General features: G+C 37.5%; 1 protein-coding gene across 4 annotated transcripts in view; it reads right to left on the reverse strand.

Moving 5' to 3' along the window:
- LOC127431556 (potassium voltage-gated channel subfamily C member 1-like) overlaps nt 1-13,788 on the reverse strand; it is an 80,156-nt gene that overhangs the window by 58,081 nt on the left and 8,287 nt on the right. For all 4 annotated transcript variants that reach the window (XM_051682020.1, XM_051682021.1, XM_051682018.1 and 1 more), the window contains exon 2: nt 7,969-8,641. In XM_051682020.1, the coding sequence (XP_051537980.1) occupies nt 7,969-8,589 (621 nt within the window). In that variant the 5' untranslated portion in view covers nt 8,590-8,641. The remainder of the gene's footprint in view (nt 1-7,968; nt 8,642-13,788) is intronic.

The raw sequence follows: 13,788 nt of genomic DNA on the forward strand, positions 1-13,788 counted from the left end.
GCCCAAAGTTTTTTCCAATATTTCCAAAATTCCCCAGCTTAACTTCCCATGGAAAGTTTCTGGAAAGTTTCAGGAAATTTTCTGGCCCTTTGCAACCCTAGATGGGAGTCATAAGAAATTTACCGATTCTAGTTCTGATTCCTCTTAATGATTCAAGTTTCATTAACGATTGTTTTAGATTCTTCCAAATGGTGTGTTCACATATGTTTTAAATAAGATACTAAATTACTGTATAATATTATTTACTTCCTATATCCCTGAAGAAAACGTTCTATTTTTATGTTACTACGAAACATATATAGCCTACATAATACACACTGTATATAAATACTTTGAGTCTCATGTTTTATATTTCTGCATCAATGGACATCTTCCAGGTCTCTTCCAAGATTTAGACATAATTGTGTTAAGAGAAGTACATTTAGTAGTACACTTAGGGTTGTACACTTGCTCTGACAAGTTTCATGGAGGCTCTTACAGTATACAGCAGGGTATCAGGCTGTCAGCTACTCAACTTTGGAAAGCCAGGGGGCCAGAAAGCAGGATACCTTTAGCCTTGAGGGTCACACTCTTTTTTATTTTATTTATTAAAACATATTTCAATAACTTTTTTATATTAATGAGGCAAGCAGACTATGCTATATGCTATTTAATACATCATGGACACATGTAATTAACACAAGTAAAATAAAACATTATATAGAACAAACATATATACATATACATATATATGTATATATGTGTGTATATATATGTATGTATATGTATATATATATATATATATATATATATATATATATATATATATATATATATATATATATATATATGTGTGTGTGTGTGTGTGTGTGTGTGTGTGTGTGTATATATATATATATATATATATATATACACACACACACACACACACATATATACATATATATGTATATATGTGTGTGTATATATATGTATATGTATATATGTGTGTGTGTATATATATGCATATATGTGTGTGTGTGTGTGTATATATATATATATATATATATATATATATATATATATATATATATATGTATATATATATATATGTATATATGTGTATATATATGTATATATATGTATATGTATATATGTGTGTGTGTATATATATATATATATGTATATGTATATATGTGTGTGTGTGTGTATATATATATATATATATATATATATGTATATGTATATATGTGTGTGTGTGTGTATATATATATATATATATATATATATATATATATATATATATATAGCAAAGTTCTTGTAAAAGTGTGGTTCTTTAAAAGAATAAAAACTATTCTTCTAATGAGGCTAATGAGTTCTAAGGTAATGAGTCCATATCTAGGCCAATATGTTTTTTGTTTGTTTATTTTAAAAGATTCACAATTTTAAAATTTGGCCATATACTGCTTCAGAATGCACCACTCTAAAAAATGACAATGTACAGTTAAAATACACATTTTGAGAAATGTCACATTTTTTTTGTTTGTTTTTGTTTTTTGCCATATATAGAAAGATGATGACCTGTTTTGTTGTCAGTGTCAAAGACTGTCATGACACACTGGCCACCTAGTGAACACACACACACCAGAGATACAGTGCCCTCAAAACAAGACATTTATATCCAATAGCTCCAAAAGTGCTTCAATAAGACATCATCTATTACACTCTTTTCAAAGTTATTTTAAGGTAAGTAACGCAAATCACAAAAAATAAGAATTTGGGAGAAGATATCTCAACTCCATTGTAGGATTACCCTTTTTTCCCTGTTATTACTGTTCGTGACGAGCATATATAGACACCCGAGACTCAGTTGATTCGTGCTATGGCAGTAACGAGCAGGGTGTGGAAGAGAGACTCAGCGCGTGCATGTTTAAAGTGAATGAGAGCGTGTACAAACTGTTATCATTGCGTGCGTGCGTGCAGACTTACCCCGCACTCATGTTTTATAATGTGTCTTATAATCAGATTTATATTCACAGATTTGAAGTTTAATTCATTATTTTTATCCGTTTGCCGTTTCTTTTCCTCTATAACGGTTCAGCAGTTTATCAATACTGAGAATTACCGTAAATGCTCTAGAAAATTAACATTAAAAAAATCATACACACTTACAAATTTTATGTGATGACAACATCACATGGAACACAAAAAGATGGTTTGCGAGCCAGATGCGGCCCGTGGGCTGCCTGTTGAGTACCATGGGTATACAAGGTATATAGGCGACCTGAGTCTACGTGATCGAGTCTTTTCCTGGCCATTTACTGTCACCTCTCCATTGTTCCCCAAACCCCCCCCAAAAGGAATAAATGATTGTCACAAATTGTTGCAAGAAAACACTCACACATCTATCAATCAAAGTATTAGATATCATTGGATAAAAGGAGATGTTAGGTTGAACAAAATCCTCAGTCACCATTCACTTTCATTGCATGGAACTTTTTGCATAAATCAAACAAGTTTGGAACAACATAAGTGTGAGTAAATTATGACAGATTTTTCATTTCAAGGTGAACTATTCTTTTACCCTTCAAATGTAAATGTTTATGAGAGATTTATTGATCACCGTGTGACCGTTTATAATGGGTGTATTAGAAGATTCATTCTCAATAACCTTCAGGAGTGTCACGTGCCACTGAACAGTATTACTTGCAGTAAAGTCAGCTGTACAGTGCTTTGTGTGTGTGCATGTTGATCAAATGACTTCAGAGAGACATAGACTAAGAAATTGATAGATGATCAATCAGAAGTCAACAGAATGTGGGGGAGGAGGGCGGCCAGAGCCTTTAGTCATAATTGAAGATGTTATAATGAGTCCATAAACCATTTCTCTTTCCCGTCTATCTCTTTTTATTTCTCTCTCATGTCCTCTTATGTCTAGTCACTCCCCCTCTTAAAGGGCTAGTTCACCCAAACAAAGAAAATTCTGTCATCATTTACTCACCCTCATGTCGTTCCAAACCCATATGACTTTCTTTCTTGTATGGAACACGGAAGGTGATATTTAATAGCTTGGACATTCTGCTGAATATTTTCTTTTGTCTTCCGCACACCAAATCAAATGGATTTAAAATTAAAATGAGGGTGAGTAAATGATGACAGAATTTAAATTTTTGGGTGAACTATCCCTTTAAATATCCACTCTCCTTCAATCTCTCTCTGCTCTATCCCTCCATCAGTTTTTTCTCCCATATTCCTTCTGATATTCTGCATCTATCTCACCCTCTCTCGCTCACGTCTTGCTCTGCTGCACAGCTCTCATTGCGTAGAGAGTAGTATTGCGGCAATGTTGTGCATGTGTGTGTGTGTGTGTGTGTGTGTGTGTGTGTGTTAAGCAGCTTCACGTGTGTTGGTCTGAGAGAAGACTGTTGTTGGTATGAGTAACATACAGATTATCACTCGCCTCATAAATGTTTCACAGTTGACCTGTGCCGTGAACCTATAGCAACCAGCTTTAAATCACGCCAGTAATATCCTTTCATTCACCATCCTCTAGTTGTCCTTTCACTATAACTCTTTTCTGCCAGCATCTCTCACTCTCTTTTGTCCATGCCATAGGCCTAATGTTCTGTTGTAGAGGATTTAAAGGGAATAGTTCACCCAAAAATGTAATTTCTGTTATTATTTACTCTCATGTCAATCCAAACCCGTATGATTTTCTTCTTTTGGTGAAAAACAAAAGGAGACAGAATAGATAAGATATAGATAGAAGGCAGAATGTTAGAGCCTCATCTCATGAAAATGTTGTGACATTTTGCAAAATGATACTGTGTGGTTCATTACACGTTTCATGGCAGTTTCGAGGTGAAATGCCCACTGTATGGCGCTAAAAACGAGTTAAATGTTCTCCCAAACAGTTGAGGTTCAGGTTCATGTTCTATTTAGTTTGAAATCAACAAAACCTACTGTACCTGCCTACCTTAAACTTTAAACCCAACCGATAGTGTCATGAAAGCAAATGTGAGATGAAAAATGCCATTTCTGAAGCTCGTACTCAAGTACTTTGCATCACAAGTTCAGTGCTCGATCAGTTTTTGACCACGCAAGCGATCAAACAAGCTTGTAAATGTTGTTGGTTATGTAATGCAAACATTAAAATGTATCACCTCACAAGTCATGCGCTATAGTAAAAGTGTTTTGATGTGATAAGATAGCATTGTGTGAGGAACAGGTCAAAAAGTTAATGTTTATGTACTGATAATCTGCTGTTTTACTTGTGATTTGTGTGAAAGGCAATAAAAGTCATTAGCCACTTTTCCACTATCGGGCCAGTGCGAGCCAGGGCTATCAAATGGCCAGCCGGGGAAATAGCCTTGGACCTCCAGCCACGAGACCAAAATCAATCTGTGATCCCACCATTTAATACGCCGCCCTGGTGCCAACGTCACACACCCCGCCCATTTGACAAGCAATCTGAGGTATTATGTTATCTAGTTATCTATAATATCAAGTTTATATCGTTTGAAAACATTAACTAGTTGGCAAGATAAGTTAGCATTGAAAACTCAGCGACTGTAACTTTCATGGTGTCCCGAGTGTTCTCCTCACTAACAGCGGGACGATGTCCCAGCACAGCATCCATGATCTCAAACCATGGAAAGTTCTTTCTTTGGGCACCCTTTTGTCCACTGTGAGTTTTATTTTAGTTGTACTGTGCCCGCATTTTTATTTTTATTTTTTCTCGTTGTGGGCTGGAAACACAACCTGGCAAGTTCAGCGAAACTCCACCTTTGACACTGAACCCGCCTCAATCCCCAGTTTGCCTTGTTTGACCCAAGGGTAATCGGCAGGCCAAAGGCCATTGGCCCCAAGGAGGCACGATGAAGCCCCGGAAGTGACAGTGGGAATGCAACTGGCCCTGGCACGCACTAGCAAACCCTCATTTAGCTCTAATAGTGGAAACGGGCTATTATTGTTGTAGCGCCTATAATGTTGATTTCATCAGGAAACTGCCATGATACTGACAACGAGCCATGTAAAATGTATCTGCAAAAATGTAGTTATAGTTATGTGATTCTATAAGACCAGCTTGGAATGTTAGCCTAAGTCACCATTCACTTTTTTTGTCATTATTTTGTAGTATGTTAAGTGAGGTCCAAACTTCTGAAACCACACTGAAAATATAGGATTAAAATTTTTATTTAAACCTGCAAATAAAAATAAATGTTTTTTTTTCTTTTTCTTATTTTTATTTATTTATTTTTTTTGCAAAATATTTAAAGGAATAAGAAATACTTGAGATTCTGCACTATTTCTAGGTCACTAATCAAATGCAAGTAAACTTGTGACATTGACCATGTTAACTCCTTTAAAAAAAAAGATCAGATTTCCTTGCTTCCATTGAAACACACAAGATGCTGATTGGAACATTCTCAAATCATGATGGATAACATGATCATCATGTTTTTCACATGTCGAGTCCATGCCAGCTCAAGTGCATGCTGTCATTAAAGCAAAAGGGGGACATACCACATACTAAGAAATTCTTAAATTTATGTCAATTTTTCAATTCAACTTATCACTTAAATAGATATGCTGAAAATATATAATGTGAAAAAGTATTAAATTTGAAAATGCAAACTAGAAAATGGAATTAAATGTAAAATAGAAGCATTTTGGAATTGGCCATTAAAAAACCCATATTGGTTGACTACTAATTGGATGTGTTTGTGTATAGTACATGCGACTATGCATGTTCATGCTTTTCTGCACACAGCAATAGCTATACAGTAGCCATGGCTGACAAGCAAGGTGAATGAACTGTGGCAAATATTGACCTGTGAGTGACATTTAGACAATGGAGATGCATTGCCCAGGTATCCAGTGTTAAACAGTGAACTATAAACCGATTTTCAATGCACAAACACACAGACAGGTACTGTACTGTACTTCACTATCTATCTATCTATCTACAAACATGACACACAAAAAAGGGAAGCTACAACAAATAATCACCATATATGCTGATGAACCTGAAAATATGTGGTCTGCGCTCTATAATTGGGTCAATGTTGGCAAAAGAGCATAGATTTTCTATATAGACAAAGAAACTTTCCTGTAACAGAGCCTTAGGTCATTTCCTCAGTCAGTCACTTAAACACACACTCTCCCCCCATACACACACATACTGTATACTGCATGAACATGCCACCTCATGTGCACACACACAAAAAAAAATTGGGTTTTAAACATTTAACTAAGTCTCTAAGCTAAGATATCAATTATGATCAATTATAGGCTATTTCTTCATTTCAATCAAATCCTATAAAACCAATCCCACTGTATATCTTTAAAAGCAAACAGTTTCCTCAGTAAAACGCAGTTATAATCACGTAAGATGCAACGTGAGCTTGTGTTATTAGCTCTTAAAACATTAGCATGCATCCACATGAAAATTTCCAAGGACATGATTAAGAAACCAGTGTCTGTGTTTCCTGTGTTGGCCATTGGAAGCATAAAAGATTCATTAGAGCAGCGGTTTTATGGTCTATAAATGCAATAACTGTTATGTGGCCACTACTGTAAAGCACAACACTTTAAAACATCTGAAACAAAGTCTGGAAATGATGATGCTCAATCCAGTGCATGCAATTATGTCCAGACATATGTGAGGCTGATAGTGGTACAATGCATGATCCTGGAGACATATGCATTGGCAATAGTCTCGATTAGTCTGATTTTGTTTTGACGGGCTGATTTGTTTGGCCAACTGCTGCAATCATGCAACTTTTTCCATTCACTAAAACAGTCACATGACAAAGGTGGAACTACAAATGCATGTTACTGTAACAGTTAGTCCCTTAGCTAAAACTTTTATCCAAAGCCACTTACAGCCCACAGTACAATACACAAAAAGAAGTGTCTTACTCAAGGGCGCTATAATAGTTCATGGATCAAACCTTCAGGAGATTAAACCTACAAACTTTCAGTTACCAATCCAAATATTTAAACACAACGTCACCTTAAGGTAAACTACAAATTCAAGTGACTTAAATGGGTTAACATAGAGGTACACTAAAGAATTGTCCATTAGTCAAGGAGTGCTGAAAACTCAGTCATAGGGTTCTCAAAGAGTGCTTAGTAAGGTGAAGCCTACGGGCACAATCGTTATAGTTTATGAATCACCGAATCAGGGGTTCGAACCTACAACCTTTCAGTTTGCAGCCCAATACATACTTGTATATATTTGGAGGAACTGAGGCAATCAAAGCCTGCATAGACTTAGTTTTTGTCCAAAATTACTTACAGTACAACTTCTGGGGTTTGAACCTACAACCTTTCATTTCGTAGACCAATAGACAACCATATATATTTGGAGGAATTGAGGTCTTCAAAGTCTGCATAGACTTAGCTTTTGTCCAATGTGACTTACAGTACAACTTCTGGGATTCGTACCTACAACCTTTCAGTTTGTAGCCCAATACACACACATATACAGTATATTTGGAGGAATTGAGGTCTTCAAAGCCTGCATAGACTTAGCCTTTGTACAAAGTGACTTACAGTACAACTTTTGGGGTTCGAACCTACAACCTTTCAGTTTGTAGCCCAATACACACACATATACAGTATATTTGGAGGAATTGAGGTCTTCAAAGCCTGCATAGACTTAGCTTTTGTCCAAAGTGACTTACAGTACAACTTTTGGGATTCGAAACTTCAACCTTTCATTTTGTAGCCTAATAGGCAACATTACCTTAAGTTATACTATAAAAGCAAGTTGCTGCACACACATATTAGGAGGACTTCAAAGACAGCAGAGACTAATTAATGAGCTTTTCTCCAAAGTGATTTGGAAGATTTATTACAGGTTCGGTCCTCATGGGCACAATGATAGTTTACTGATCAAGCCTTCAGGGGTTCGAACCTAAAACCTTTCCGTTATCAACCCAGCAAGTTGGTTTAACAGAGCTGTCCATTCATTGGTAAAGGGAAGCTGAATAGGCGACTCACCCGTGCGTATTTGGAGGAATAAGGGTCTTCAAAGAGCGCCCAAATTCTGGGTTGCCAAACGCGCCACCAGCCCACTTTCCTCGCGTCCTCCTGCATGCAGAGGCGCTTTAAATCCCCGTCCCCCGCCAGCGCAGCCGGATCGTCCTCCGGAACCTCCGGCTCGGGGTTCTCGAAGCTGTCCAGAGCCTCCTCCGCGTCCCGGTGCTGTCGGTAGTTCATCCAGCAGCACGCCTCCACGTCCGTCTCGTCGATGCCCCAGAAGGCGAGCTCCTCCTCGAACAGCGGCCCGCACACGTCGTTGGGACAGTGCAACTTGCCCGTGCGGTAGTAGTTGAGGATGAACGAGAAGACGGACGGGTGTCGGTCGAAGAAGAACTCATCGGACTTCGGGTCGTAGTCGAAGTTGCTGAAGGCGTCGGGCTCAGTGAGCCACGACAGGCGCGTGCCGGGCAGTGTCTTCAGGGTGCTCCGGTACGTCTCGTGCCGCACGCCGCCGCAGTTGATCACGATTTTCTCGCTTTCCGACGGGCAAGTCATGTCGGCGCTGTAACATGCTTTGTTGGACGTCTTGTTGCCACCCTTGCGCCCTTTGAATGAGGAGACACACACCGAATTGAGCATAGGGAAGGGAGAGGTGGAGAGAAAAACGAAGAGGGGAGGAGAGAGGAGCGGTCTGTGGGGGGACATGAGGGAGTGGGGAGAGATAAAAAGAGAGATGTTTAGTACAGGTAAAGATGGAGGGTATCTTTAACATTTAACAATTATAGCTAAACTATATTGAAATGCCAAAAATACTACAGATGCAAAATTCCACTCTGTGACCTTGAGAGTTTTTGGTATGTATGAAATATGCATGTAAATAAATCATTGTGCATTGCCAAACAATTATCTCTAAGCAACTCAAAAGCATTTGCATGGTTAAAATGTTACATGCAATAAAGGGTTTTGAAGCTGTAGCCTATTTAACACAGGACAGGAGATAAACAGGAGAAGTTATGTGAACTGAGCACACATTTACATTTATTCATTTAGCAGACAGTTTTATCCAGGGTCAGCAATTTAGGAGGGCACCGGGCAAAAGTGCCACCAAAAATGCCCCCGAAGTTCAAAATGTGAGGCCAAAAAATGCCCTCTTAATAAATTGTTTTTATTTGTTATACCTGGCGTAAAATATTAACTCATGGATTTAATTCTTAGGGTAAGAGATAATAATTCTCAATCTTCAGAACTTGTATTAAATTGAAGTATTGGACATAAACAAGTGAGACACAGTTTATGTTTTAAATGGGTAGAAAAAATATGTCCTCATAAAGGTAAAAATGCTCCTGGGCGCAAATGTAAAAATGACCAACAAATGAGAATGTACAAGCAGAAGCGATTAATCTACACGCAGTGTCACCATACTACATTTCAATTGAGTAATAGAATAGAAAGCATCAGGTTTTGAGTATCAGATAATAACTGTCAATCAAAAAGTTCTGCATTATTTTGCATCCCTCTGTCTCACCCAAACGCTCAAACATTAATAGCATTAATTAAAATCATTCAATGCTTGAAAACATGGCATATTTATTTTGATGCATGTTACAGCAGCATCGATTGCTCCTTAAGCAATCTATCTGTCTGATTTGTAAAAAGGACATGCTTATTGCATTCAAATGTCCCCCAGCCCATAACTCACAAAGCTATGCACCGAGTGCACTGGAGATGCAAAAGGACGAGAGACTCTTGCGACTGATTAAGATTCTATCTGCCTCTCTCTTTTTCTCTGTCTCTCAGTCTCTTTAAATGAAGCAGCTAATAAGTCAAGAGCTTCACTGCAGCTTTATTGCATGGAGGAAAGAGAGAGCAAGAGAGAGAGAGAAAGGTACTCATTATGCACACACAGCAGTACAGCACAGCCCAAGCATCACCAAACAGGAGGGGATTGGGAACAAGTGAGCAGCCTCAGTTATGCTGCAGTAAAACCCTACTTTCTGAATCCCCCCTCTTCTTTCTGCAATTATATTGATGAGCCCTATTTGAAATGACTCCAATTTGGCTTGCTTTTAGAATAAAAAGCCACTTCAATTTTGCTCGCTGTAGTTTACTATCCCATCTCCGTAGCACCCCCCCCCCCCCTCCTCCCCCATCCCTTGCTCTACAATTCCGCATTAAGGAATCACAATTCACTGAGAACACTCTGGACCCTGTGCATCACTTACTTTTCTCTTTTCCACTACATCCATTTCCCTTCCTTTTTCTATTCATTCTTAGAGATTTTTATCTCATTCCAAAACACTTTGCTTTTATTTACCCTCTCTTTCTGCCTGTTTTTATCTTTCATCCTGGCATTTTAAGTCATTCTAATGCCATAACACTTTCAGATTTGGCCTGTGTGCTGCTAGAAACGTATCCGCTGAACACTCTTCCATCTTCCATCACTTTCCTAACACAATTCTTCTCTTGGCTCTCAGGTGAAAGTTAATAAACTTCAACAGAACTGCATTTAAACAACTGGAGTGAAAGCAAATTAAGAAAGTCAAGAGAGAAGATGAAACTATCCTAGGTAAGACTTTATTTACTAAATTTGATAGTGTTTGCATGCAATTGTGTTTGAGTAAGAAAAGACACTGCAAACTGTTTTCTCTCCAGTTGTGCATTTTAAAGTAGTTTAATGTGTTATTTTATAAACTAAGCTATTACACTTCCTATAAATATAGCAATGAGCATGCTATGTAGTGCAGAGTAACTTAAAACTTTAAAATAGCGGATGTGCTTTTAACAAAAAACAATAAAGTATTCCTCTGACTGGTTTAAAGTTTTCTAGAAAAGTAATTTACACTAATTTAAACTATTTAAAAAGGAAATTGAAAGTTAGAAAGTACATGCTCTGACAACTAAAAGTAGGTAACACCGCAAAGCTGCTAGAATGCTGCATATAACGCACTATATAAATAAATGGCAAGTCTTATAGTATGTTTCTAGAATATTATAAGCACACCGTGATTTCAAGGCTGTTCAAGTGAATAAATGTGACCTCAGAGTGCAAGTTAATGGAGTAATGTGACACTTAACTGCACCCAGAAGAGGGTTTATGGCAGAAAACAATTTAAGAAGTGAGCTTAGTGAAAGTACAGATAGAGAAAAAGTGAGAAAAGCTCATAGAGAGAGCGAGAAAGGCATGTGTTGAAGAAAATACACGCAGATTCTGGGAAGTTTGAATGGTGCTGATTTCAGCACCTTGGATAGCGCACCAGGAATAAACACTCAAGCACTGAAGAATTGCAAACAAAAAGAAAAGATGGTGTGGAATAAGTGAAAGTTAGACAAAACAAAATGATTGGGAATGGTTAACTATATCAAGTGATACACATCTTTGTTTTATAATAATGAATGTACATATAAAAAATTCACTGCATTTATGCAAACAGTTATGGGTCGGGAATATTATTAGGGAATAATATTGAGAATAATTAGGTAATTCTGATTGAATTGTGAAGGATATACAGAACTGTAGAACTGTTAAAAAAAATCTGACAATGTGCCAAAGTTTAACATAACAAAGGAATTGCTTTATAGAAGTGCTAAAAACTAAGAACTGAAAGGGTTAATGTTTTACTGTGCTGTGTGTGTGTGTGCGCGTGTGTGTGTTTGTAAAGCAAGCAGCAGAACTGTGCTCAGCAGCAGTGGTGATGTTTTATTTGATTTATTTATTTTGTTGTTGTTGTTGTTGTTGTTTGGAGTGGGTGGCACAACGAGAAGGTGAGAAAGGCAAACAGAAAAAGAGAAAAGAAAAAAGCAAAGCAGGAAACAAAACAGAGGGTTTAGAAATAATGTGAGTGCCAAGAGGATCCCTGAATCCCAGAGAGAGAGAAGATGTATAATTAACCAGCACATTCAACCTCCCCTGTGTGTCTCTCTGTGTTGGAATGTATGTGTAAAATAACACAACGGACCGAGATACAAAAATGCTGTTAGCACCGAACAGGAAATGGAAACTGAAGGAGAGAGTGAGGATAAAAGGAAGGAGAGAACGAGAGACGGGTGAGGACTGCAGTCCTGATGCTAATATGCATTAGCATTAACACAGCAGAAAGAGGGGGGAGGGAGAACAGAGGATGAGAGACCAGCACCGGCAGAGAGAAAGGGAGAAAGAGAGAGAGAGAGAGGGAGAGAGAAAGAGGAATTTAAAAGACCGAAGTGAGTGACTTATGTTCCTGTACTTGGCAAAAAAAATGGAAATTGAGAGAACAGGAGAGAGAGAGAGAGAGAGAGAGAGAGAGACCAGAAAAGAGAGATCAGAAGCAAATGAAAGGGATAATGCATGAGATTATGTGAAGATGACATGAAAGGAAGGGTAAAGACAAAAAGAGTGTGAGAAAATAGTGAAATAAAGAAATAAGCCCCTCGAGACCATGCATTACAGTGATTTTACCAAGGGTAAGAGGTGTTTTAGCCTAAAACCTAAAACTTTAAATAGATAATTCACCAACAAATTAAAATTGTGTCATCATTGACTTACCCTCATTAGGTTTCAAACTCGTATGACTTGCTTTCTTTAGTGAAACACAAGAGGAGATGTTAGGCAGAATGATAGCCTCAGTCACCATTCACTTTCATTGTATGGAGGAAAAAAAAATGCTATGAGAGTTAATGGTATACTGTCAAATATATCCTTTTGTATTCCACAGAAGAAAGAAATTTAAAGGGGTTTGAAATAATATGAGGATGAGTAAATGATGACAGAATTTAATTTTTTAAATTCCAAGTGTGTCCAAGTGTGTGTTTTTGCATGTTAAAATACTTCTATTTCAGCTTAATTTACAGAGATAATTACAAGTGAGCCATTCTTCAGTTGATTTGCCTGAAAAGTTTAAACACTGTGGTACTATCAAAACATTGTTCTGTTTGTTTGAGTTCCAAACCAGCCAGACACAGCAACATTTACTCTACCAATGGCATGAGTTTGTGGAGGGACTATCTGTTTTGCTCGACCAATGGAAGACACATGGGAGTGTTCAGGAAAACTGTTTGAAAACAGTCATTTTTGTAATTCTGTTGTTTGACAGTAGTGGCATAGAAATGGCACATTTCTGTTTTAAATTTATTAAAGGAATAATTCACCCAAAAATGGAAATTCATTCATCATTTACTCACCTTCATGCCATCCCAGATATGTATGACTTTTTCTTCTGCTGAACACAAATTAAGATTTTTAGAAAATATCTCAGCTTTGTAGGTTCATACAATGCAAGTGAAAGGTGACCGGAACTTTGAAGCTGCAAAAAGCAGATAAAGTCAGTACAGAAGTAATAAATACAACTCCAGTGGTTAAATCCATATCTTCAGGAGCGATCCAGTTGGTTTTGGGTGAGAACAGACCAAAAAGTAACTCCTTTTTCACTGTACATCTTATCAGCAGTCCCCTTGGCGATCATGGTTTCAAGCTCGATTACAGTTTCTAGAGCCATCTAGCGCTCTGTGCATGCGTCAAGCACTAAGAAGTGTAATCAAGCTTGAAATCATGTTTGTGCCTAGAGACTGCAATATCAAGATGTACAGTGAAAAAGGAGTTACATTTTGGTCTGTTCTCGCCCAAAATCAACTGGATCGCTTCTGAAGACATGGATTAAACCACTGGAGTCATATAGATACTTTTATGCTGCCTTTGTGCTTTTTAGAGCTTCAAAGGCCTGCCCACCATTCACTTGAACTATTCTTCTAAAAATCTTCATTTGTGTTCTGCAGAAGAAAGAAAGTCATACATATCTGGGATGGCATGAGGGTGAGTAAATGATGAGAGAATTTACATTTTTGAGTGAACTATTCCTTTAATTA

Source organism: Myxocyprinus asiaticus, chromosome 41 (assembly GCF_019703515.2).
Source record: "Myxocyprinus asiaticus isolate MX2 ecotype Aquarium Trade chromosome 41, UBuf_Myxa_2, whole genome shotgun sequence".
Classification (NCBI taxonomy): Eukaryota; Metazoa; Chordata; class Actinopteri; order Cypriniformes; family Catostomidae; genus Myxocyprinus; species Myxocyprinus asiaticus.